The sequence below is a fragment of the Cryptomeria japonica genome, chromosome 4, assembly GCF_030272615.1.
Source record: "Cryptomeria japonica chromosome 4, Sugi_1.0, whole genome shotgun sequence".
Classification (NCBI taxonomy): Eukaryota; Viridiplantae; Streptophyta; class Pinopsida; order Cupressales; family Cupressaceae; genus Cryptomeria; species Cryptomeria japonica.
The window spans coordinates 459,139,362-459,163,468 of record NC_081408.1 but is presented as its reverse complement, the minus strand read 5'-3'; the positions used below and the strand labels follow the sequence as shown (position 1 = coordinate 459,163,468).

General features: G+C 37.6%; 1 protein-coding gene across 2 annotated transcripts in view; it reads left to right on the top strand.

The window, feature by feature from the left end:
• Positions 1-24,107, top strand: part of LOC131077364 (aminopeptidase P2) — a 345,185-nt gene that overhangs the window by 54,169 nt on the left and 266,909 nt on the right. For both annotated transcript variants that reach the window (XR_009113578.2, XM_058014849.2), the window contains exons 2-3: positions 5,218-5,343; positions 5,578-5,697. Coding sequence is in view for 1 of the 2 variants with exons in the window: in XM_058014849.2 (XP_057870832.2) it covers positions 5,218-5,343; positions 5,578-5,697 (246 nt within the window). In the remaining variant the exon portion in view is untranslated. The remainder of the gene's footprint in view (positions 1-5,217; positions 5,344-5,577; positions 5,698-24,107) is intronic.

The following is a 24,107-nucleotide window of genomic DNA, read 5'->3' as shown; positions in this document are numbered from 1 at the left end:
CAATAGCAGCCATCGGCTGATTCGTCCTTGGATAATTGGTTTGTTTACCAGATACATTAAAGCCTGGTGGTCCACATAAAATGTGAACGGGGTGGCGAGTAAGTAATGTCGAAATTTCTGGACGGAGTACACCATCCCGAGGGCTTCCCTTTCTGTGGGGCTATAATTTTTCTCTGCCTTCGACAGGAGTCTGCTTGCAAAGTAGACCGGGTGATCTAGCCTGTGGTTGCCAACTTTCGCAAGTGTGGCCCCTATGGCAAAGTTGGATGCATCAATGTGTACGTGGAACTCTTTGTCCCAGTCAGGATATGTTAGGATTGGCGCACCCACCAACCGTGACTTCAGTTCTTGGAAGGCCTCCTCCTGAGCCATCCCCCACGTATACCGTTCACCTTTCCTTGTCAGCTTGTCCAGAGGGCAGGATACTCGAGCAAAATTTTTGATAAATCGCCTGTAATACCCTATGTGTCCTAGGAAGGATTTGACTCCCGTGACATCTGTCGGTGCCTCCATTTCCACTATCACCCGAATCTTGTCTGGGTCAGTCTTGAGTCCAGCCTTACACACTATGTGTCCTAACAGCTTCCCTCGAGGCACCATGAATCTACATTTTTTGGGGTTGAGTGCTAGGCGAGCTCGCCTGCATCTCTCCATGCATTCGCCAAGTGCGGCCAAATGTGTATCTTGGTTACTGTAGATGGACCAGTCGTCAAGGAACGCCCTGAAGTTCCCTATTGACATCTTTTCAAATATGTGAAGGATTATCCGTTGAAAGGTCGCTGGTGCGTTGCATAATTCGAACGACATTCGATTATACGCGTACACGCCTTCCTCCACTACGAAGGTGGTTTTTAATTTGTCTTCTTCGGCAATGGATATCTGGTTATACCCAGAAAATCCATCCATGAATGAATAAATTTCATGACCGGCCAGTTCTTCCAAGATGCTATCCGTAAATGGTATTGGAAACGGGTCTTTTATGGTGACCGTGTTAAGGCATCTGAAATCCACGCAGATTCGGATCTGGTTTGCCTCCTTTTTAAGTGATATCACTATGGGCGACACCCACTCGCTGGTCTGCACTTTAAAAATAATCTTGGCTTCGAGCATACGTTCAATTTCATCATTCACTCTCGCCGCATAGTTTTTATTCATTCTGTACGGCCTCTTCCGTACAGGTACGGCCCCAGGTACGAGTGAAATTTGGTGTACTCACAGTTCTGGCGGCACCCCTTAAAGGTCCTTATACGTCCAAGCGAATGCATCCTTGTATTCCATGAATATTTTAAATGCGGCGGCTTTCAGGACTGGATTCCATTCGTTGCCAACCAAGATGTTCCTTGGCTCTACTTCCGTGCCGAGGTTTGTAGGTTTTACGGACTCTTCGTACCGGATTGGTTTTGTCATGTCAAACTTGTGTGCTGGTACTTTGTTGACCGGGGCATCCCCTTCGGTGTATTCCCCGTATGCTGGTGGAAATTCGTTCTCCTCTCGATCCTCGTCAACCTGCAATATGTTACACCCATACAGCAGCTTGTAGTCCTCCATTTGCCAGTGGAAGAGCCCATTAAGGGAATCGGTCTCGTCCTCAGAACATCCTTGGATTCCGAGAACGCCTTCCTCGTTCGGTTCCCTTCCGTACTTTCCTCCGTCAACTCCATCTTTGCCGTCTGATTCTGACTCTGACGCGAGTTCTTCACTCACAAGTTGTGTTTTCAGGTCGATAACAAATTTTCTCCCAGCTTTCTCCATTGACAACGTGTTACGCTTCCAGTTGTGATTCACTCTGGCTACCACCGACCACCTCTGCCTAGAATCTCGTCGTATCCTTTCTTGGCTAGCGGAATCACCACGAAGTCGAGGACAAATGGTTGTGTCCCGATGGTCACTTGTTGCGCCATGAGCGTTCCAAGGGGTTTGATACCATGTTGATCTGCTCCCAGTAAGTTGGAGGTTGACGGCCATAGTGTCGGCTTGCCAAGCTGCTTCCAGGTTTCTTCCGGAAGCACATTCACTCTGGACCCGCCGCCGACGATAGTGTCAGTCATAATGGTGCCCAGTATTCCCATTTCTGCCACTGCCGGGTGCCGGCCATTGTATAGTGTCAGGACCAATGGGTCTGTAGGTGTTCTTCCGAAACCATCCGTATTCCGGGTCGCCTGACTGTGCGGAGTTACTTGGAACGTATGTAGGAGTGCCGTACGTAATTGCGGTATCGTTTCCAAGAGGTCCTTCATTTTCACTGACACTTCAATCTGTAGCATTTGCTTCAGGATATTTTCCTCCGCCTCAAATCGGGAAGTACTTACCGCTTCTTGGGTGCTCCCTTGTGCCAACATTTCCTTTGCCACTTGAGCCTTGGCCTCCAGCGCCTGCTGCTTCTTCGTGCGAGGGTCCAGGTATGTGGCCTTCTTTGCCTGTGACCGTGTGATTGCCAATACCCGTTCCTCCGTCCTGTCGATGTTGCGCAGGTTCATTTCCGACTTTGGGCAAGTTCCATCATCGTGGTCTCTAGGCCCACACCATTTGTATAGTTTTTGTGGAGTTTCTTCTGAGGTGCATTCCCTGGCAAAGTGGCCCCATTGATTGCAGGCTCGGCACTAGATCATTGGCCGTCCCTTTGCATCATATTGGATTCGGCTCCTATTATTATTATTGGTCCTCCCCCCTCGTCGGTTGTTCCGGTATCCGCCAGGTGATGCATTATTGTTGGCGGTTTGCGAAGTTCCGACGTCCGACTGCTCTTGCTTGAAGAGAACTTGTTGGTTCCTAGTTTTCATATTGTAGGGACATTCCTTTGTCAAATGTCCTGCAATCTGACAAATGTCGCAGAAAGCCTTCTTGGGGCAGGACCCCTTGGTGTGTCCGTCACTCCTCAGTCGGTACACCACACGTTATTTTCTTCCGTCTTACTTGTACTCCCTTTCATGGCTTTGAATTCTTTCAACATTCGTTCCATGTCCTTTTGGAGAGCGTGCACCTTTTTGCTCGATTCGCCACCACTGCTGCTTTGCCCATCAGAATCTTTATCATCGTCAGATGAATATTTATTACTTTTCTTCTTCCTTGATGTTTTGTATTCGCTCTCTAGGTCCATCGCCCTATCATAGGCGTTGTCATATGACGTTGGGGGTACAATTTTCATTTTTTTCCGTAGGGAGGATTTCAATCCTTCAACGAACCATCGTTTTTTCAAGCCCTCAGCCGGTTGGCTTTCCATTTTACCCAACAATTCCTTCAGTCTCCTGCTGTATGCCCGTACTGTCTCCTTGGTACCTTTTTTGGTACTATATATCTCCGTTACAATTTCGTTGTCATCACGGAGCAACGACAACTCCTCCGTGAATTCCTTCTGTAGGTTTGCCCACGTGGCCACTTTTTGCTTATCTACATCGGAGTACCAATCTATGGCAACTCCACGTAATGTGGCTGGGAACTGCTGCACCCAGTCATCTTGGTCTGTTACTCCGTTGGCAGACCAAATGGTTTCACATGTACGACAGTGCTGTAAGGGGTCTTCCTTTCTGTCCCCTGTGAACTTTGGCAATTTTTGTTTACTCGCTTTCCCGGGTCGTCTTCCTGGGGGCGGTTGTGTCTGTGTCTGTGACCCTGCGCTACTTCCTCCGGTGGTGTTGGTGGTGTGTCCTGCGTGGGCGACTGGAGGTATGGTGTTTTGCCTATCGTGTGTGGCACCTACACCCGTACGGTTGCCCTCCCCTTCGCTCTCACACGTGCCCACTCCTAGTTCCCGTTGGTGATCTTCACTCCGTGGCGTAAGGGATAAGTTTCTAAACTGATCCCGAGTCTCCTCGACTAGATTTCGCCGTAACCTTGTTTCTTCTAGAAACTCTTCGTGGCTCCATGTCCTACAATGATCTGGCGATGCGTAGAAATTTCCGTCGGCCTCTGCACCCTCCGTGACACCTCCTTGGTTCCCCTCGGGCTCCCCTTCGGCAGGTCGTCCTTCGACAAGTATCCTCAGCCTCCGTCTATGTTCTACTTGCTGCTCTAGAATCAAGGCCCTCTGCGCGGCCTCCCACTCGTCCGTTTCTGCTTTTTTATTTCTATCTTTATTCAATAGGTTTGGCATTAATTGTCGCACATTTCCATAACTCACAATACATAAATCAAAACATGTCTTTATTAATTCATCTGCTCAAATACAACTCGTGTCAATGACACTTTTATTTGAAAATAAAAAGTTCAAGGTTCAATTCGCTTCTGGCCTGGCGCTATCCTGTTCCGTTTCTCGTCGACTGTTTTCTTCGTAGTGTCGAAGGATCTGTTGGCGTCGCTCTTCCTGGGCAATCTCCTCCAGGTGAGCCTGTTGTGCCAGCGATGCCTGTGCAAGCAACCGGGGGAGGTGGTTCATCAACCGGTTTACTGCCGGGCTAACCTCCAGAGCTGTCCACACGGCACTTGGTGCGATTTTTGCCTCTGCCGCCTCTTGTCGGACATAGGTCTGGATGGCTACCTGGAGTAGAATTGAAAATTCTCTCGTTGCCGTGTTTTCTCCTGTGTAAAGTTCTGTTTGAGTGTCGTCGGCCTCTGGGTTTATTTCACCAACGGGTAGGCCCATTGTGTCCGTGCGCCATCCGTGTCTTCCGTTCCCGAGTACGTCTAGGCAACGGCGCCAAATGTTTGCCCTCTCGGGTGAATACTTAAAGCATAAAGTACGTAATGCAGAATAATGCCATAGATATCAGACAAGTATCAGATATGTTATTCCATTCATAATTCATGTCCTTCACAAGTTACAATCAAGAGTATATAAAGATACCGAGGGGGTGCAAGCGCCAACCGTCGCAGCGCAACTGCCACCCCTCGGTTGCCAACTAACAAGCCCAATTACGACTTAATTAACTATTCTTATTCCCGTATACAATAATGCGGCTAACAAAAATCAATATCATGATCAACAATAAAGCAAATCGAAAGTTACTGCTGACTTTTGTGCTCAATTTCCAAGACTGCTCTGATAAACATTGCCCTCTCTAGCTCTAGATCCTCTTGGTCTTGAGGTGCCATTGTCCTTTTACCTTCACAGAAAAATTTATTGAACATCAATCATCTTCCTAATCAAACAGCCAACCACAAGACATGTTTCTTTATCTTTTTTGTTTAGGGGTTCAATATAATAGTAGACTAACAAAACTTTAGAAAAATTTCTTATTTATCAATTCTTTTTACAGTGTCTCTGTTTTGATTAACTTGCAGAGTGAATTTATTGCTGAATGCTTCATGCGCCGAGCTTTTATATCAGGATTTACAGGCAGTGCAGGAACTGCAGTTGTCACAAGGGACACGGCATCTCTTTGGACTGATGGGCGATATTTCCTTCAGGTGTTTCCTTCACAGTATATATAGTTAATATTTTCCTATGATCTCCTTCTGCTATTTTGTTGTTAATAAGTGTTAACCAGTATATGGTTTTTGATTAATTTTCTTGCAACTCATTATTTACAAAGCAGATATCCATATTTTCAGGCAAGAAAAATGACTCTTGTATCATGTACATTTGAGTCTGTACACCTTACATTTTTTTTTTGTGCTAACAATCTATCAGCTCTTATACAGGCAGAAAATCAGTTGGGTCCTGATTGGATGCTTATGCGAGCTGGCACAGCTGGGGTGCCCACTATCAGTGAATGGCTCACTGATGTCTTATCACCGGGGTCCAAAGTTGGTATTGATCCGGTATGTCTTTTGTACCAATTAATTTAGAAAACAAGTTTTTTGCATATCCAGTCTGAATGATAATGATAATTTTTCATTGTTAGGCATGCATTTATGATTTGTATGCGAAGATATCTATTTTTTTTTATCCATGCACTTAAGTATCAACGATATCGTATCTTAGCCATTCAGTTGGTATTTTGTTTCTTATACTTTTCAGTTTTTATTAATTACATCATTCATTCTGGAATAAGTCTTCTGCTTTTGTACATTATTAAGTTGAGAGAGTTTAACCTCAGTTAATATTGCAGAATCTAACATTAATTATTAATTGTAAACCCACCTTCAAAATATTGAGGCTTCATTGCAGATAGGATTTTCTGTTGTAATGCAACCTACAAAGTATTGACTGGTTGATTGCGTTGGGGATATGCACTTCTGTTGCAGATGTCCGATAGACTGAGATAAAGAAAAACTTAAGATTATGTATTCAGATAATAGCCAACAACACTTGCAAAATTAATCTAACAATCTATACAAAAGGAAATGGAAGAGTATGCACCCACAAGATTACAAAAGACTCAAAGATTTATGTGGGAAACCCCTGCAGGAGAAATCCAGCTTCCAAAAGACATTCATATTTATATTATTTAGTATTGACAAAGATTTAAACAAGGGCTTTCATAGAGGCTCAATTTACAACTTTCTGTTTTTTTGAAATCACTCTATTGTTTCACACTAGACGATGTTCAATCCAATGCTATTCTTTTAATGTGTTCAAATGATTAACCTTCTAAATTTGGTATCTTCAAATGAAATGATACATATACTCACATGGGAATACCAATTGTCTAATTGCCCAACTGACACGTGGAGTACCAAAAGATATAATCTGACTATAACATGGTTTCAACATAATGCACATACCGCCCGTTGTGATGTTTTCACACATTGCCCCATTGCAAATGGGGACCCCCTGTTTTCGCCTTTTGGTTTAGGTGTTTGGGTTTTTCGTTGCATTTCTTGTCTCCCAGTCCTTTGAATGAGTTGCAAAAGTCAAGTTGGTCCAGGAAAATTTTGCTAAGTTGAGTCTTGTCTAGGGAAAAATTGCCTAGTGTTGAGATTAATTAGTCTTTGTCGGGGTCAATTCTTCCCTTTGGGTTTGTGTTTTGGATTGAAAATTGCTTAACTTCCTAGTTGCAATCAAATTTTCTGAAGGTGACCCCCTATAGGGGTCGATTTTCCACTTGTCCCAGTGGAGGTTGTTTTTATTAGAATATTTAATTATATTTTAGTCACCTATATTTAGTTCCTTGTTTAATGGTCGTTTAGCTTTTTAGTTAATTAGCTTTTAAGCTTTATTTAGCATTTAGCTTTTTCTTTTTAGTTAATTAGCTTTTAAGCTTAATTTAGCTTTCACGCTTAATTTAGTGTTTAGCTCTTTAATCTTTTACTTCAACGTTATGTTCTAATTATAGAACATCGTCTTGTAACCTCTCTCTATATGTGTGTATATCGTTCAATGTAATCATCCGATTATTGAATCATTCATTCAATTTATTTTTCATGGTATCAGAGCGGGTCGATGGGATTCTTTAAAGTTTGGCGAATTTTTTAATAAAAATTCATGGCCTTCTTTCTAGAATATTTTCCAGATTTTTTTTTGGTTGTTTTTTTATAAAAAAATGATTTTGCTTTTTTGAAGGCTTTTTGAAGGTTTTGAAGGTTTCTGGTTTGTGGGAGAATTTCTTTGTGTTGGGCCGCAGTTCATGTTTTTTGCGTTCTGGAGATTTTCGGGCCTGCAACCTGGAGTTTTTTTTCCAGATTGAAAATTTTCCTAGGGTTTCTGCAATTTTCGACTATGGTTTTGACCCTTCAGTTCAAGTCGAAATTTTATTTTTCTTGCAGATTCTTGGTGGGTTTTTTGAGACCTCAACTGGGTCGTCATCATATTTTTTTGGGTGCATCGTTTTCTGTGCCTCAATTTTTGAGCTGTTGGATCTGTATTCTGTTTTTAGATTCTTGGTGGGTTTTTCGAGAGCTTTTCTGGGTTGGTCTCAGATTTGTCTGGGTGCCTCGTTTTTTGCACCTCGAATTTTGTGCCAACAAATTTGCCTTGGAATTTAAAAACAGTTCACAATTTCTGCTATTTTTGTGGACGTTGGGATTTTTGCTGTTTTTTGGGCACCATTTATGCTGTTTTAAGTGTGCAGAAAATTTTAATTTCTGGGTTTCTTCCAAACCTTGAAATTTGCACCTTGGAATTTGTGCCAAAATTCTCCTCCAGGGTTTCAGATTTTTTGTGCAGCTACTTCTATTCTGATTTTTGAATCAGATTCTTCTATCTCATGCTTTCACTAGGTTGACCTCATTCAACCTCCATTTTTGTGATGGCATCTTTGACTAACATCATGCTGGAACACAGACAAAAGTTCAACAACTGTCACAACACCTGGAAACAGTGCATGTTCACGATATTTGAATATCGTTGCCTTGATCAGATTGATTTAGGCCAGACCTTGTCTTACAGGTCCCATGGTTTTCACGATTTTTTCCTGAAAAATTGTTTGTCGGTTTTCTGATTTTTTCACAAAAAATCATGGGAGGGTTTTCACTATTTTTTCTTAAAAAATTGTTTGCAGGGTTTATAATTTTCCCTTAAAAATTATCTCATCTGTAATCCGCGATATTCGCGTAAGATTTTAGTTATCTGTCATCCGCAAAGCTTGCATGGGATTCCTAGGTTTTCACGATTTTTTCTTAAAAAATTGTTTGCTGGTTTTTACGATTTTTTCCTAAACAATTATCTATAATACGCAAAGTTCGTGTGGGATTTGTGATTCCGAAAGTTCTCTGGTTTTGATCGATTTTTCTCCTAAAAAATCGAGCTTTGTTGCAGTTAGTTTGGGTCGCACCTGCCAGGGCGAATATCTGCAACCATGGTATCTTGCAGTCAGTTTTGGAGTTGATACTCTTCTACAAAAGGGTTTGCCGATTTTCCTCAAAATCATGGTTTCAGGTTTCAATTTGGTTACCCAACGTCAAGTTGGATGGATTCTGGTATTCTTGGTCATTAACACTTTTCAAATCCAGGGAGGGTCTCCATGCAGCAAAGTGTTCTTTTCATTTGTGATCAAAAGACCTGCAATGTCTTCTGTAGGGTAGTTAGTAGATAAAATGACCATTAAGGGAGGGTATTAGAATATTTAATTATATTTTAGTCACTTATATTTAGTTCCTTGTTTAATGGTCATTTAGCTTTTTAGTTAATTAGCTTTTAAGCTTTATTTAGCATTTAGCTTTTTCTTTTTAGTTAATTAGCTTTTAAGCTTAATTTAGCTTTCACGCTTAATTTAGCGTTTAGCTCTTTAATCTTTTACTTCAACGTTATGTTCTAATTATAGAACATCGTCTTGTAACCTCTATATATACGTGTGTATATCGTTCAATGTAATCATCCGATTATTGAATCATTCATTCAATTTATTTTTCAGTTTTTCCACCTTCAAAAATGAAGTTTTCCCTATGAGCTATGAATTTCCACTCTTCTTGGAAAGAAGAATTTACCCCAAGGAAATAGGGATTTCAAGATCAATTATCAATTAGTCTCTTTCAGGATCAATTTCCCACTCTTAGAGGAGTTTTTAGCTTTCAAAATCAATTTGTCTTCTTATAGTTTGATTTTGAGTTTGTCCTCATGAAGGTCGAATTTCCACTCTTCCCTCGAATTTAAGTGAAAATAGTGAAATTGTTGCAAGTTAATGTGAATTTTGTAATAACAAAAAGATTTGTCCCTATGGGAGTCAATTTTCCACTCCTAGGATGAAGTTAAAATGCAAGTTATCTTGAAAAGAGTGGAAAATCCGGATGGATAAGGAATTTCCACCTTTGAAACTGAAAAATCCCTATGGAGGTCGTTTTTTAACTCCTAGGGAAAGAATTTAATGAAATAAACTTACGGATTGCAAAATTCCTTATGGAGGTCGTTTTTCCACTCTAGGGAGAATGGTTAAAAATGGAAGATTAGAAAGAGTGGAAAATCCGGATGGATAGGGAATTTCCACCTCAGAAATTCAAAAGTCCCTATGAACATTGATTTTCGACCATGAGCAAATGAAGTGAATTTGAGTGATTTTGACAAGGAAAAGAAGTTTAAGGATCAAAAGTCCCTATGAGGGTTGAATTTCCACTCTTCAAAACATTGAAAAAGTAAAATTTGATAGGGATCAATTTGTCCCTATGAGGGTCGATTTTCCACCCTCCTCATGATGCAAGCTTAAAAGTAAAATTGATAGGGACGAATCAATTCAAGTTAAGATCAAAAGGTCCCTATCCCTGTTGTTTTTCTACCAAGTGGTGAGATTTGCAAAGTTAATCAATTCAAGTTAAAATCCAAAAGTCCCTATGAGGGTTGATTTTCCACCAAAACATGATTAATTTGATTTGGAAAATCGTGATCCAAAGAGTCCCTATACCTTGTGATTTTCCACACTCCATACCTCAAAGATTTAAACAAATTAAACAAGGCAAATTACAAGCTTTATTTTTTTTCATAGGTTGGCTGTGAGTGGGAAATTTGAAGGTTTTTTTTTTGAAATATATATCGCCTGACTTTCTTGGAGGATGATGTGCAAGCATATAAAGGAGACGTGGTGGAAGACAATTCAATCATTCAAATCACAAATTGAATTTGTTTTAAGGCAGAGCAGACCTTGCAACAGCAGACTTATGAATCTGAAGGAAATATTCTAGATTTCCAAATCGTGGAAAGGAAGAAAGAAGAGGGCTGATCGAAGATCAAAGCTTATATCGTGAGCAATCAAGGAATTATTCCAGGGCATCCACCCAGAATTCACAATCAGATTTGAGGACAGATTTGCAAGTAAAGGAAAATTTCCAGAATTTAAAATTGAATCAGACTTGATTCAATTGTCATTGAGGATTGAATTTTGGTTAATCATCATTTACAGATTTGAGGATAAAATCAGACCTTTGTTAAAGTATTGAAAATCAGGTTTTTAGGCCAGGATTATGGGTTTTCATTTTCAAATCTCGTTATTTCATCATGTCATTTCCAATTTAAGCATTGTTAGTTAGAATTTTGATTTTAGAAGTTAAATTTGAAAATCACAAATGTAAAATCAGAACTTAAACAATTTTGGAATTGATAATTGATTCACCACTCTTTGCATTACAATTATTATTCAAAGTTATTGATTTCAAGCTTCATACAGGAGCATGTTGGGGTCAAAGACCGGAGTAGCTGCTAGGAAAAACACAAACAAAGAACAAAGAGGATTGATGGATCGAATGGAGTAAGTTGAAGAGGACTCAACAAGGATGATGCACAAGACTAAGGATCTCCAACTTGAAGAGTTCAACCACATGGAGGATATTACTAATAAGGAAAGACATCATTCTTGCAAGTGAAGAAGTTAAGACATTGCAAATGGAGGTGTTTAAACAACAACATCAAGGACAAGTTCAAGATATTCAAAGAAAGTGATTGCAATACAAAGGAGTGAATGCAACAACAATCTTGAATTTCCTTTGGAAATCCAAGAATCATAGTTAGTACAACAAGGAGGCTAGATACAGATACAACTACTAAGAATTCCCAAATATGAACATAAAGATGAAAATGAAATGATCAAGGAAAGGTGATCGTTTCAATAGAGTTGATCAAAGTTAGAAACTTGATCATGATGGCGCAATTTGGGAATATGCCTCATCTCTCTCACTTGCACAATCAGTCAAAAGGCTAGAAATGTTGAGTATCAAGAGATAATGTTGACAGTGCAAAGCTTCTAAGGGATGGAGAAATCAAAGACAATGAGCAAGTCAAGGTGGCGCCTTGCCATCACTTGTCCGATCAAAAGATTCCAAGTATGACATGTCCAAGTGCAATGAACCCGACTCAACAAGTGGAAGATATTAAATGATTTACAATGGCTCCTATTTTCTCATTGGTTATTCATAGTGTTGTAATTCTCTCCTTGGTTCATGAGAAAGTGGTTGTAGCAAACCCTACTTAGGGTTTTATCTTGTAATCTTGGCCGTTCATTTCAAATTGATCCTGGCCATTGAATTGTAATTGAGCTCTATAAAAGGCTTTTGCCTTCTCATTTTTAAGATTAATAGATATAGATTAGATTAGTGGCAGATAGTTTAGGAGCAATTAAGTAGAAGTAGAGTAGGAGGAGATAAGAGATTGTTGCAACGACATGATGGAATAAATTCTTGATTTCATTAAAGTTATGGTGGATCCTTGTGTATTATTTCAACTTGTTGCATGGTTTCTTTCTATTTCTCAATGTTAGTTAAAGTTCATTGATTATGATGGAGTAATGTATGGATGTTAGATAGTTCCTTGATTCATACTATTTGTAGTTGGATGATTTTCAATTACAATGAATAGTTAGCCTGAACCTGAAAATGTGCTAAGTTCAATTGTGTATAGTTTGTTCAAGTTGCGCCAGTATTGGGTATTTGGATGAATGTTCATGATGTGAAAACCTTTCATTTCCCTTGGAAGATTGCATCAGTTTTTGTGTAGTTGTTGGTTGCATGGCGAAGCAAAGCTCGGTTTTAGGGAATATGTCCATCCAAACATGATCCATTATTTTCATTGACCTTAGGAGTTAAATTAGATTTTCTCAACCCTATTCCTTTTGTCTTTTATTTCAATTGAAGTTAGAGAGAGAGCATCACAAGATTGCAATATCAGATGATAATGTTCAAGCAAGCCTCGAAGAAGTAATACATCTTAATGTAAGTCCCCTTGGGTTACCAGCCGTACATCAAGTCAATTGAGCCTATCCCGAATAGCAAAATTGCCCACTTTTGGAACCTTGGAGTCAACTTTATAATCACATAGTTTAGCACATTGGAGATTTTGTTCAAGAGAGGATTGAGTACCTTTGGTATTTCATTCTGTGTTGACAGTCATAAAACACTCATCAACACCGCCAAGTATGCTGTGCTGCATATTATGAATCAATAGTTATATATGTAACACTGTATAGTTTCCAATAAAGCCCTTGCAGTTTCACACAAAAACACAATTTCACTTCTGACTGACCTTGTGCCATCTTCTAGAACATTATCATGCTCTTAGATTGTGCCACATATAATTCAGCTCTACCACAAGTGCTCTTGCTCTATGTTCATATATAACATCATCTTGGAAGAGATGGTTTGTACCTTGTGCACTGCATGGGCTGTGGAAACTGAAAGGCACTTTATTCTAGATTGCAAAGCATACAATGACATTAGGGTCAGCTACAAATATAGTTTAACAGTGACTTCTTTTCAAGATCTAGTCAAGGAAGATTGGGTGGATAGAATGGGAAAGCTTGCTATTAAACTAAATGGTAGAAGGTCAGCACTTCAGAATGCTAAAACAGTGGAATCTAGTATCCCATAGGTTATTCTTGACCTTGTGGACATTAAAAGTCTTCTATTCTATTCTATGCAGTTGTGAGTTCTTCTAAATGACTAGTGCTTGCTGCCATAACTAGACCTCATGTAAATAAACCATTTATGTTGTGCTGCAACTTATTGCCACAACATCACCACATGTAAGTTAACAATATGTTGTAATACCATACCTAAAATTCACCACATTACATGAAAACATACTTTGCAGATAAATGCTTCCTACAAGGACTTTCTATAGGTGATTATCACCCATCAGATTGCATCTTTGTCTATAGTACCTGGCTAAATATTGATGGAAATGTTGTCATTGATGTCAAAGGAATTTGCTGATTTATGGAGATTGATGAACATATTGGATTACTATTCTTTACATTTACTATGCTTACATTATGCCTCAATACTGTGATGATTCAGTGATTATGAATACATATACTACAGCGTAATGTATAATATACATCTACAACAGATGGTAACACAGATGCTGATATATACATCTACAGTGTATATATATATATATATATATACAGAGTCCGTACGGCAGAGTATTAATTTGTATACATAAAGTCAGCATATACAGGTTACATTAATGATCCAGACTGCAGTATATATATACAGGTGTGTCATAGTAAAGAGAGACTCAGATATACATACTCTTAAGGCAGCAGCATATATATAGAGACAGCAAATATATGTATATATACAGACATTGGAATTGTTTATATTAATTATATAAACAATAAACCTTAAAGCAGCAGTTACAGACAAAGAAGAAATATTATAAATAGAAAAGGTGGTCTATTAGGTGCAGCAATTAATGTTAAGAAGAGCAGCAAATTGCAATGAATTGTTTTGGGGCCCACCTCCTTATGCCAAAATTCCCCACTACAAGACAAGATTTATGGGGCCCACCTCCTTATAATACAGCCCCACTAAAAGACAAAAGAATCCCACGTATAAGAGTTATAAGACAGTGGTTAATTGATTCAGTCTGAAATAAAGATGAATACGTGGCAATCAAAAATATAAAATAAATATTATAAATTATGGAAAGGTGCAAGGTAAGATATCCATTAATTGATGAGTCATTATTAACATTGGTCAACATTCCTTGCCACCTGTAGGATGATATGGTACGTGGCTAAAGAATGAAAAGGAACTGATTAATATTTATAGTAAACAGCGGTTCATTATATTCACAAAGGCAGAAGCAAAGCATGGTTAATGAACAACGATCATGCACATGGAGAGCATGGAGACAGCGATTACATCAGCTAGTAATATAATAAAAATCAGTGACTTGTTGAGAGACATCCGTGATGATATTAGGAGACACATATATTTATAAAAGTCAGCGATTATAAAGAAGCATATAGCAACATAACAATTCGTATTAAGGAGATGCCCAGCAATTGAAGTAAGTAATGAGAAGCGTTTTGGAAAGAAGTATACATTCGACTACCAAGACAGCCCCGATAAAAGAGAACAGCGACTAAAGTCTTAGTGGTAACATTATATATAGAGTGACTGGAATATGGAACATTGACGATGATTATGAAATATAAATTAATGTGGTTGACTTTGTGAAAATATCGACTCTATACATGATTATGACAGATCGTATTTCAAAATGCCAAATGATAGATTGTGGTTTTGTTGATTTCAGACCATCCACGTAGTCAATGCTAGTATTTGGCTCACAGAGTATGTAGCAGATGATCCTTTGAATTATATGCAAGTAATATGTGTTGAAGATCGCCGAACTATTAATCCATAATAGTTATCGTTGGTCATGAAAATACTAATCATGGGTAGTGAGTATAATAAATAAAATCTATGGCAAACAAAATCATTGAAAAGGATTATTGATGTTTAATAATTAAAAGTTAAAACCGATAGTCATATTAAACAAAAGAATTGTGTATCGGTAATAAGACATGACCGATAGTCAACTAATATTCAAATCGGTTCATATTTCTTAATCTAACGGATGGTGATATAACTGAAGGAACATGATTTGGAAAGGATGTAAAAGAAGACAATACGTATAAGTATAAGATGTGCAGTTTCATAAAAGGAATTAGAGTTTGTTTATTAAGGATGTGTCTCTTTGTGTAGATATGTCCCTTCAAGATTTATGAGAGATATAAAAAGGAACGTGAGTTATATGGAGTGAATGTTGTGTAAGAAGAATATAATTCTGAAATTAGTTTTTCAGACTGCGAGAAATATGTGTGTAAGGTGGAAGGTGCAAGAAATATAGAGTGTGGTACGTGTGAAGCATGAAATTATAGTGTGTGAAAAATAAAGAAGACCCTTATGTGTAGAGTGTATAACACGGAGAATATAAATTAGAGGATAGAAGGGATAGAACTTTGATACACAGAAAGGAGGTTTCAGGAAGCAAAATATTACAGAGAGTATCGAATAAGAAGGAAGGTCTTTGAGCTTTAAGTGTGTTGAGAGTTGAACAAAATTATGAGAATATAAAATCAGAAAAAGGAAGTATAAAGAATGTAAAGATTTCAGAGAGTAGTGTATGTGTAGATTTCAGAGAGTGTGAATATGATGCTGAAGACAATTCTAAATGTACAGTGTGAAAAAGTATCATGTGTAACTATGAAAATATAAAAAGAGAGGAAGTGAGTCGTGGGTATATATATGTTGAGAAGATAATAATTATATACACTTGTAGATGAGAAGTGTATAGTGCTGAAGGTATAAGGAGAGTTTTAAAGAGGATCAAGTGCAGATTTATGAAGAGTAGTCTTAGGCATATGGGCAGATTATGAACAGATTTATATGACAGACTTGTGAAGAATCCATGATCAGATTTGTATGACAGATTTATGTATATGCAGATATAAAGAGAAATGTATGCAGATTTATAAAGATGTATATAGAGCAGGAGTGTATTCAGATACAAAAGGGAAAGTATATGCAGATTTAAAAAAAGGAATAAAGAAGAAAATTAAGTGCCCATCATCAGTTGAGAGAGCAACATTCAAAAGGTGGAATTTCAGATTTAAGTGAAGTGGGTTGGTGCTCACGAATTCTGAAGTGGAAGTTGGTGCTTCTAGTGGGTTAAGTGGGAGTTGGTGCTACCAGTGGGTAGGTGCTCACGAATTCAGATTTGGGAGTTGGTGCTTCCAGTGGGTTGGTGCTCACAAATTCAGTTTTGGGAGTTGGTGCTTCCAGTGGGTTGGTGCTCACAAACTTAGGGGTTGGTGCCTCTAGTAGGATGGTGCCTACGAAATACTGTAAAAGAAGAATTATATAAAAACATTTATTGCCGTGGTTTTCTCCCGTAAGGGTTTCCACGTATATATCTTGTGTTCTACTTGTGTTCATGTTAGTTAGATCATTTATGAATATTGGTATGGAATGAACATGTTTATGAGATAAGTTGTATACTTATGATTGAAGCTGAAAAGGTTTAAATTGGTAAAAGATTGTTTTTATACTGATTCACCCACCCCCCCCTCTCAGTATAACTGTGTGCTCTTCAATGACCCTTTCAAACTTAAATGTAAGGAGGAATCCTTCTTTGTATATGTAATGTAGTAATCATCTTTACTACACGATCTGATTAAAAATAGTAAATGCTGCCTCTGGACCTTGGTGGGGGTTGTCATCTCTAGACTCCTGTTCCAGTTTTAAAAAGAAAAAAAATAAGTGTCATTTTGGACCATGCCAAATGGAAAATCAGCATTTTTTATTTTGTCAGCTTACTCCTATTTAAATCCCAAGTAATTGAATTAAATTTATTCATTGGTTTGCCAAGTCAATCTAGATCTTGAGTAATGCTCCTATGACTGTAGCAGCATATTGCAAACTTGTTTAAAATACAAATGCATGATTCCACATAGAGCTAGTGATGCTGGGATGAGTGATACAAGCTCCTCTCTCCTTAGTTCATGACTCCATGTGTTTTTTGTTTTTAATGCCATAAATATTATTATCCATGGGTTTTGTAGACTTGAAACATTTGAGAATATTCATATATATACAAATGTTGTTTATTTCAACTCAAATCCAAATTGTTCTCATTTATCGATGTATACTTGTGTATATGATCATTGTTGCTTCCACTTGATAAGTTTAATGTCTTTAAAATTGATTTATTGAATGATGCATATTGAATGTTGTTAATCTTTAAAAAATTCTATGATTTATGGTTTTTCAAAATTTTGAATAAAAAATCAGCCTAGCGAGTCCAAGTTTGAGTAAAAAATCTATTTAAGTAGTATAGTAATATTAAATTTATAATGGACAATGGTCAATTAAGTCTTCAAGATAGACTTTAGGAATATTCTTTTATTTTTTTAGATAAGCTCTTATCCTTTGCTTTCTTAGTTGTCGATCTTATCCTTTACAAATAAATCTTTTGTATCGCTTAAATAAGGAAATTTCACTCCTTGTTAATTTATCAAATATCTTGGTAATCATTCTGTCTTGTATTTTTTGTAATACGGTGGATGCCTGAAATCTATGGACTATTGTTGGCAATAAAGACTTGCATGTGACATAGGACCAAAAGGACATCATATGGTACATTATAATGTCGCATGGATCTGCAAGGGAAGGAAAATCATATATTTTTCTCTGAAGTTTTTGGGCGGATTTTTTCACAAAATCGTGCTAAATAAATCACGTGCGTTTTGCAGTAACATTGTAATGTCCTCTTTTGAGGAGTAGCAAGAAAGACCCATTTGGTCTATTTAATTCTCGTAGGCTACTTTTGGGTTATTAGGGAAAAATTAAATTAATTAATTAAAGTTGTCCAATAATTAATTTTACAAATGACTATATTTTAATTAATTTAATAAAGTGACTTAATCGAAAATAAAGGGAAACAAGTAAACGTCACTTTAAAATGGAACTTTAATGAAATATTTTAAGCAGCAATTTGCAAAGCCCTTTGGGAATGTTCTAAGCAAAATATAAAAAGAAGATTTGGGAGCTCATTTGAACATGCTTGTTTATTTTGTCTATTGTGGATTTTAAAGCCTTTTGTGTAGCAAAGCCTAGGACAAAAACCATAAGAGAAATCAATTTTGGTGGTGGAATATCTTCCCTAGCTGTTTGTAGGTGGACTCATTTTGGTTTCATGCTTGGATTGAAGGATTGGACAATTTGTGAAGTTTTGTGAGTAAGACAAATTATTAGAGTATTGCAGAAGTTTATAGGAAAGACATAATTAATAGTTTGGACGAGAGATTTTAGTTTTTTTGGATGATTGAGGCTTCCATTCCTAATTGCTAATCATCCAAGCACTGTGTGATATAGTTATTGGCTGATTTTGGGGTGATAGAAGTGTTTTTATTGGCCGCAATGGCTGTTCCAAGCTAGGTGTGAGACACCAAGGTGGGGTTGAGGGTTTTAACCAAAGAAGCATTAATCGTTTGGGGAATTAATCGGCAAATCAAAAGATTAAGATTTTTTGAAAAAATCGAGTAAAAATTGGGGAAAAATCGGATTTACAAAAATCGTAAAAATTGAAAAAAAAACAATAAAACTACTTTTTTTAATATTTAAGGACACTTCCGTAGCATCGAGATATTGTAATCAAACAAAAAATAGAATTCAACACATAAATTGCAAAGTTGGATGGACATGGATATAGGTACAACAATATGCGATATGGATATGGCTATTTTTTAAGACTCATATATATATATATATACTAGCAATGATTAATAGTTAAGAGTTATATTTTTACGTATATGTATATTTTTTCAATTATATTTAATATATTAATTTTAAATTTATATTCAGATTTAAATATTGAAATATTTCACTATTATTTATTTTTATTTTTTAATTATATTTAATATATATTCTTAACTATTAATTGTTTTTAATATATTAAATATAATTAAAAAATATATTTGCAATGATTAATAGTTAAAAGTTATATTTTATATATATGAAAATTTCTAATCATATTTAATATATTTTATTTAGATTTAAATATTGAAATATTTAACTATTATTTATTGTTGATAGTTAATGATACTATATTATATTTATTTTAATTTAAATGTATGGGTGACTTTATTTAACTATTTTAAAAGCATTGAAATTTATATTCAATTTAATATTAAAATCACGCTAAATTATAATATTTTATTTTAATTTTATATTCAGATTTAAATATAGAAATATTTAACTATTATTTATTATTATTTTTTGATCGATAATATTGGATTTTATTAAAGGAAAAGGAAATTTACGACTTCAAAAAAAGAAACAGTTCTCTGATGAAACCACCAACAGTCACCAACCACCCGAACCACCCAACAAAGACAAATTGCCCCCCACCCAAGACAATTGTTCAGACCACCAACCCAAAATGTCTATAGTAGCGCTTCACGCAATACAGTAAATCGATATAGAACATGAAAACCAAAATTGAAAAGTTTGAATGACAGAGAAATGGGAATGAACTCCCAAACAGAGACCAACAACATAGACAATTCACACACTACCTGGAAGGACTGCCAGGGTATGTCTTCTGCCCGCCATCACCACCTTCGTGCGTCTGGACCTTGGCCTTAACCTTCGGCCTATCTCTTCCTCGTCCCCTGCTTCCGCCCGAGCTTGCCGAATTACCTCCTCCAACTCCATAATTTGTGCGAACATTTTCAATGCCTCCCATCCTCTCCTTGCCGCTTCTCTGTACCTAGCCGTCACCTCCTCCCATCACCTGAGAAAGGGGATATACCTGCCTCTCAATCCTTGATGGACCTCCAACACTCTTTCAGAGACATCAAAACCTTCACTTGGAATGGCCCACTCCAAAAGTGACTCCATATTTACAAGAAACTCCTCTGGTATGATTGCCTTCATGACCTTTCGGACCTGCTCGCAGGAAGAATTCAACGCAAGACCCCATGCCATGATAAGGGAATATAAGTCCGCGCGGGTCCGATATTGATGACCAATTACACCCAAATCTTCCTCTAGGACCAGTTGCACACTCCTAATCAATAGAGGGTCCTTCGAACGAAACATGTTCTTCAACCTCTGCTCAGAAATCGGTCCCCAAAAGGTAGTGAGAAGTTTGGAAGTCTTCAGTATAAAATTGTCCTCCATTGCAATCAGAAAAAGCAGGTTGCCAAACTCAAAACTAACTGATGAAAAACACAGCTCGCAGACCAAAAATCTTCTTGAATATGCAAGGACTGACACACACTTCCCCACTCTCTCCATAAATGCATTCCCTTCAGGCTCCGCCGCCACTGCAGAAGTTATCAACATTAATTGCCAACTTCAAGCGAGCCAGCCTAAGCTCTCAGTAAGAGAACTAGGTGTCCACATCACACGCTTTTCATTAACGGACAAGTACAAAACCGTTAAGACCAATTAAGAATGCCATTGGACGATACTGTCATCACCCCCTCACCATCTCGTCACACATCCATCCAATTCACACACCACATTGGATAAAGTATTTGCCACCATATTCCCCCCTCCTAATATGGGAGATACGAAAATCCTGAAAAACATTCAATTTTGAGCAGATAATTGAGATAAATTTATTTAGCCGCCAACTCGGAGATACACCTTTCACAATTGCATCCACTACCACTTTAGAGTCCCCTTCAAGATGCACTCTCGGGATATTCATGTTATTGGCCAATTCCACTGATAATAAAGCGGCCCATGCCTGAGCCTCATTGTTTGTCCCATCTTGCAACCTCTACACACCTTTGAAAAGGATCTTCCCCTCATCATCACGAGCAACACACTGAGCACCTGAAATGCCCGGGTTAGCTCTTGACGCCCCATCAAAGTTGATCTTAATCCATCCTTGCTCCGGCCTAGCCCACACCTCTTCACCTCTACTGACCACCTTACCCGGAGGATGAACCCCGGAGAATCCATGAACGGGTCATTATTTATTATTAATAGTTAACTATATTAAATATTTTTTATTTAAGTTTTAATTTGAATAATTTTATTTAACTATTTTAAAAATATTGAAATTTATATTCATTTTAATATTAAAATCCTGATAAGTATATTACATAATACAATTATAATATTAACCAAAAATTAATTAATATCACTAAAAAGGTTGGGTTTAGATAGTAAAGAGAAACTATAATATTCAACTATTTAATTTAATATCGTTTATAAATCTAAACTATAATTTTCACCCATTTAATTAAAATCTAAATTGGACTTGGACTTTTACGGAAACTATAATTTTATTAGAAATAAATTGAATTTTTTTGTTTTGCCATATGCCTTCCTCGCTTCCCCGTGCATGATTTTTAGCGACTAACGTGATGGATTGAGCGACCATGACAAATTCTGTATACCCTTGGACGCCGAATAAAAATGTTGACTTGCAACCCCATGCCATTGGAATTTTTTTACAGATTCTCACACCCTTTTATCACATTTTAGGGTTTCGAGGCGGGTTTCCTTATTTGCGATTTTTTCCGGATTATTCCTACGATTTTTTTGCGATTTATTGGAAAAAAAAACGTTGAAAAACTTGAAAAAACCGTTGATTGATTTTTTGCAATTTTTTGGGGGAAAAAATAGAGAATCTTCCTGGTCACCGATCAATCGAGATTGATTGTGATTTTTTCCTGATGTTTGCTTCTTTGCTTTTAACATTCAAAAACTCAGTCAAGGAAGGGGCTTGGAGGTATTTTGTTGGTTGATTTACTCTAAGTTTGTGGATGTGGGCTTGAGGAAAAGATTGTCACTTTTGCTAGATGTTGGGGGTACAAGGGTGGCGTGGCTCAGGGCAGACTAGTGTGAGGATTATTGGCAGCTATAAATCACTTGTGGCATGAGGTTTGTGTGGGGTGCGGACCCCAGGTAGTTAGCTATTTATCTAAAGGTAAAATATTGATGTTGCAGCAGATTCCAGCTTCCTTTGACGGCAGATGAACAGATTTATGAGGTCAGAACCTTTCATACATAATTATATTTGTCAACTGTCTTATGACAGCAAACTATTGTATAAAAATCTTATTGTTTCAATATCCAAATTTATGCAAACATTTCTTATTTCCAAAATGATAAAGTATAGTTGTGAATGTAATGTCAGTTCATGGCTCTATAAACTGTGAAACCCAGCACCATATAAACTTGCAAATCAAAAAACTTTTTATTTTCAGATGCATGCAATATTGTTAGACAAAATGCTTATCCAATGAAAGTGGGAAAAGGTTAAATTTTGGTGAAAAATTGGTAAGGGTCTTTACAATGCAATTGGAGCAAGTGATCTTGCAAGCTTGAAGGGTTAAGTGACAAGTTAATGTGTGAAACTAATTCATGCATCTTGCAGAATTTATCACTTATCGGAGGAGGAGATAACATCGTCTTATTCTGGATCCCAAAGAAGGAAGTATGGGTGATAGATATGAACAATAGAACTTAGTACCATGGAGATTTTAAATGATTTGGCTAGAGGACAGCAGCAGCTGGTTCAACAAATGACTCAAATGATGCGAACAATGAATAACAAAAATCAGAGTGATCATAGGAACAATGGCAACAATGAAAATAATGACAACTATGGAGAGGGGAGTAACCCAGATATTTTGGTTAACAACTCTAGGACAACCAACAAAAGTACCCCTAGATCTTTAGTGCCTAAATTCTTAGGAGCACCACCAAGATAGCAAGTAGGACAGTAGGATGGTGGTGAAAGTTGGACAGATTGTTTAGGGAGTATCAAATTTTGGGAGATGAATTTGATGTATCTATGTCCTTAGCTGATTTTTGTTAGATCAAGTATAGAAACAGACCAAGAGGAGGTAGGGGACACATGTCTAATCAAGATTTGTAGTGAAAGGTAGGCAAGTTGACCATTCTTTGCTATGATGGAAGCAGAAAATGCATTGCACATTCATGGGTGCAAAACACAAGTACATATTTCTAGCTTAATCCCTTGCTAGAGTCAGAGGTCAATAAGTATGCCACTCTTCATCTGGATAGATAAACTCATGATTTGTGGTACCATGGGTTGGTCACTTTGGGACATGCTAGTAGCACATCATATGCTGATTTTATTTAGAGGTTGATTGATAGGTTTGACATAAAGGTCTTTGAGCTGCGTTCTAGAGAGTTAGCTTAGTTGAGACAGGTGGGGCTAGTTGACTCCTACATATCAGAGTTCCAAAAACTTTGTCATGGTCGCATGTTTCTGAGCACAAGATGATTATTTTATTTATGGAGGAATTGACAAAATCACTTTGTGGTTGAGTCGGAGCATTTGGTTTAAGTACCTTAGAGGATGCCCTCAAGAGAGCTCGTAATATGGAGAGTTCAGCTCCTAAAAACAAATTTTAGTCCAAACCATTTCCATTAAAGAAGGATAAGAGACCTTTCCAAAAGGAGTGGTCGAAGAGCAACAACATGGACGATGAGGTTAGAAATGAGTTATGTAGGGAAAAAGATGTGTTTCTCTTGCAAGGAACCTTGGGAGCCTAGTCACAGGTGTTTGAGGAAAGAGAATGTTCTTTACATAGAGGTGGTTTCAAATGATGAATAAGAGAAGGTAGAAGGAGCTGCTAGTAGTGAGTTGAGTATTTAGATGGGCAATCGACAGATATGGATGGGTATTCATCAAAGGAAGTAAAGGGAGGAACTATCACTACTCTTTCTGGTACACCTAGGTACAAGTCATTCAAGGTACAAGGAGTCTTATGGGGGCAGCGGATTATCATCTTGGTGGATGTTGGGGCAACCCACAACTTCATTGATGGTGCTTTGGTGTCCAAGAGGGGTCTATAGCTAGCGGATTTTGAGGGCTTCAATGTAGTGGTAGCAGATGGCTTCACCATGACTTGTACCACGTGGGTTCCTCAGTTGAGCATTGCCTTAGCCGATTACAATGTCACAAATGATTTTACGTAGAAGACATTGAGGATACTAATTCTATTTAGTGGTTGCACTCATTAGGGCAGTATTCTCTGAATTTCTAGACCATGGAATTGAAATTCAAAGTTGATGGAAAAAAGTGG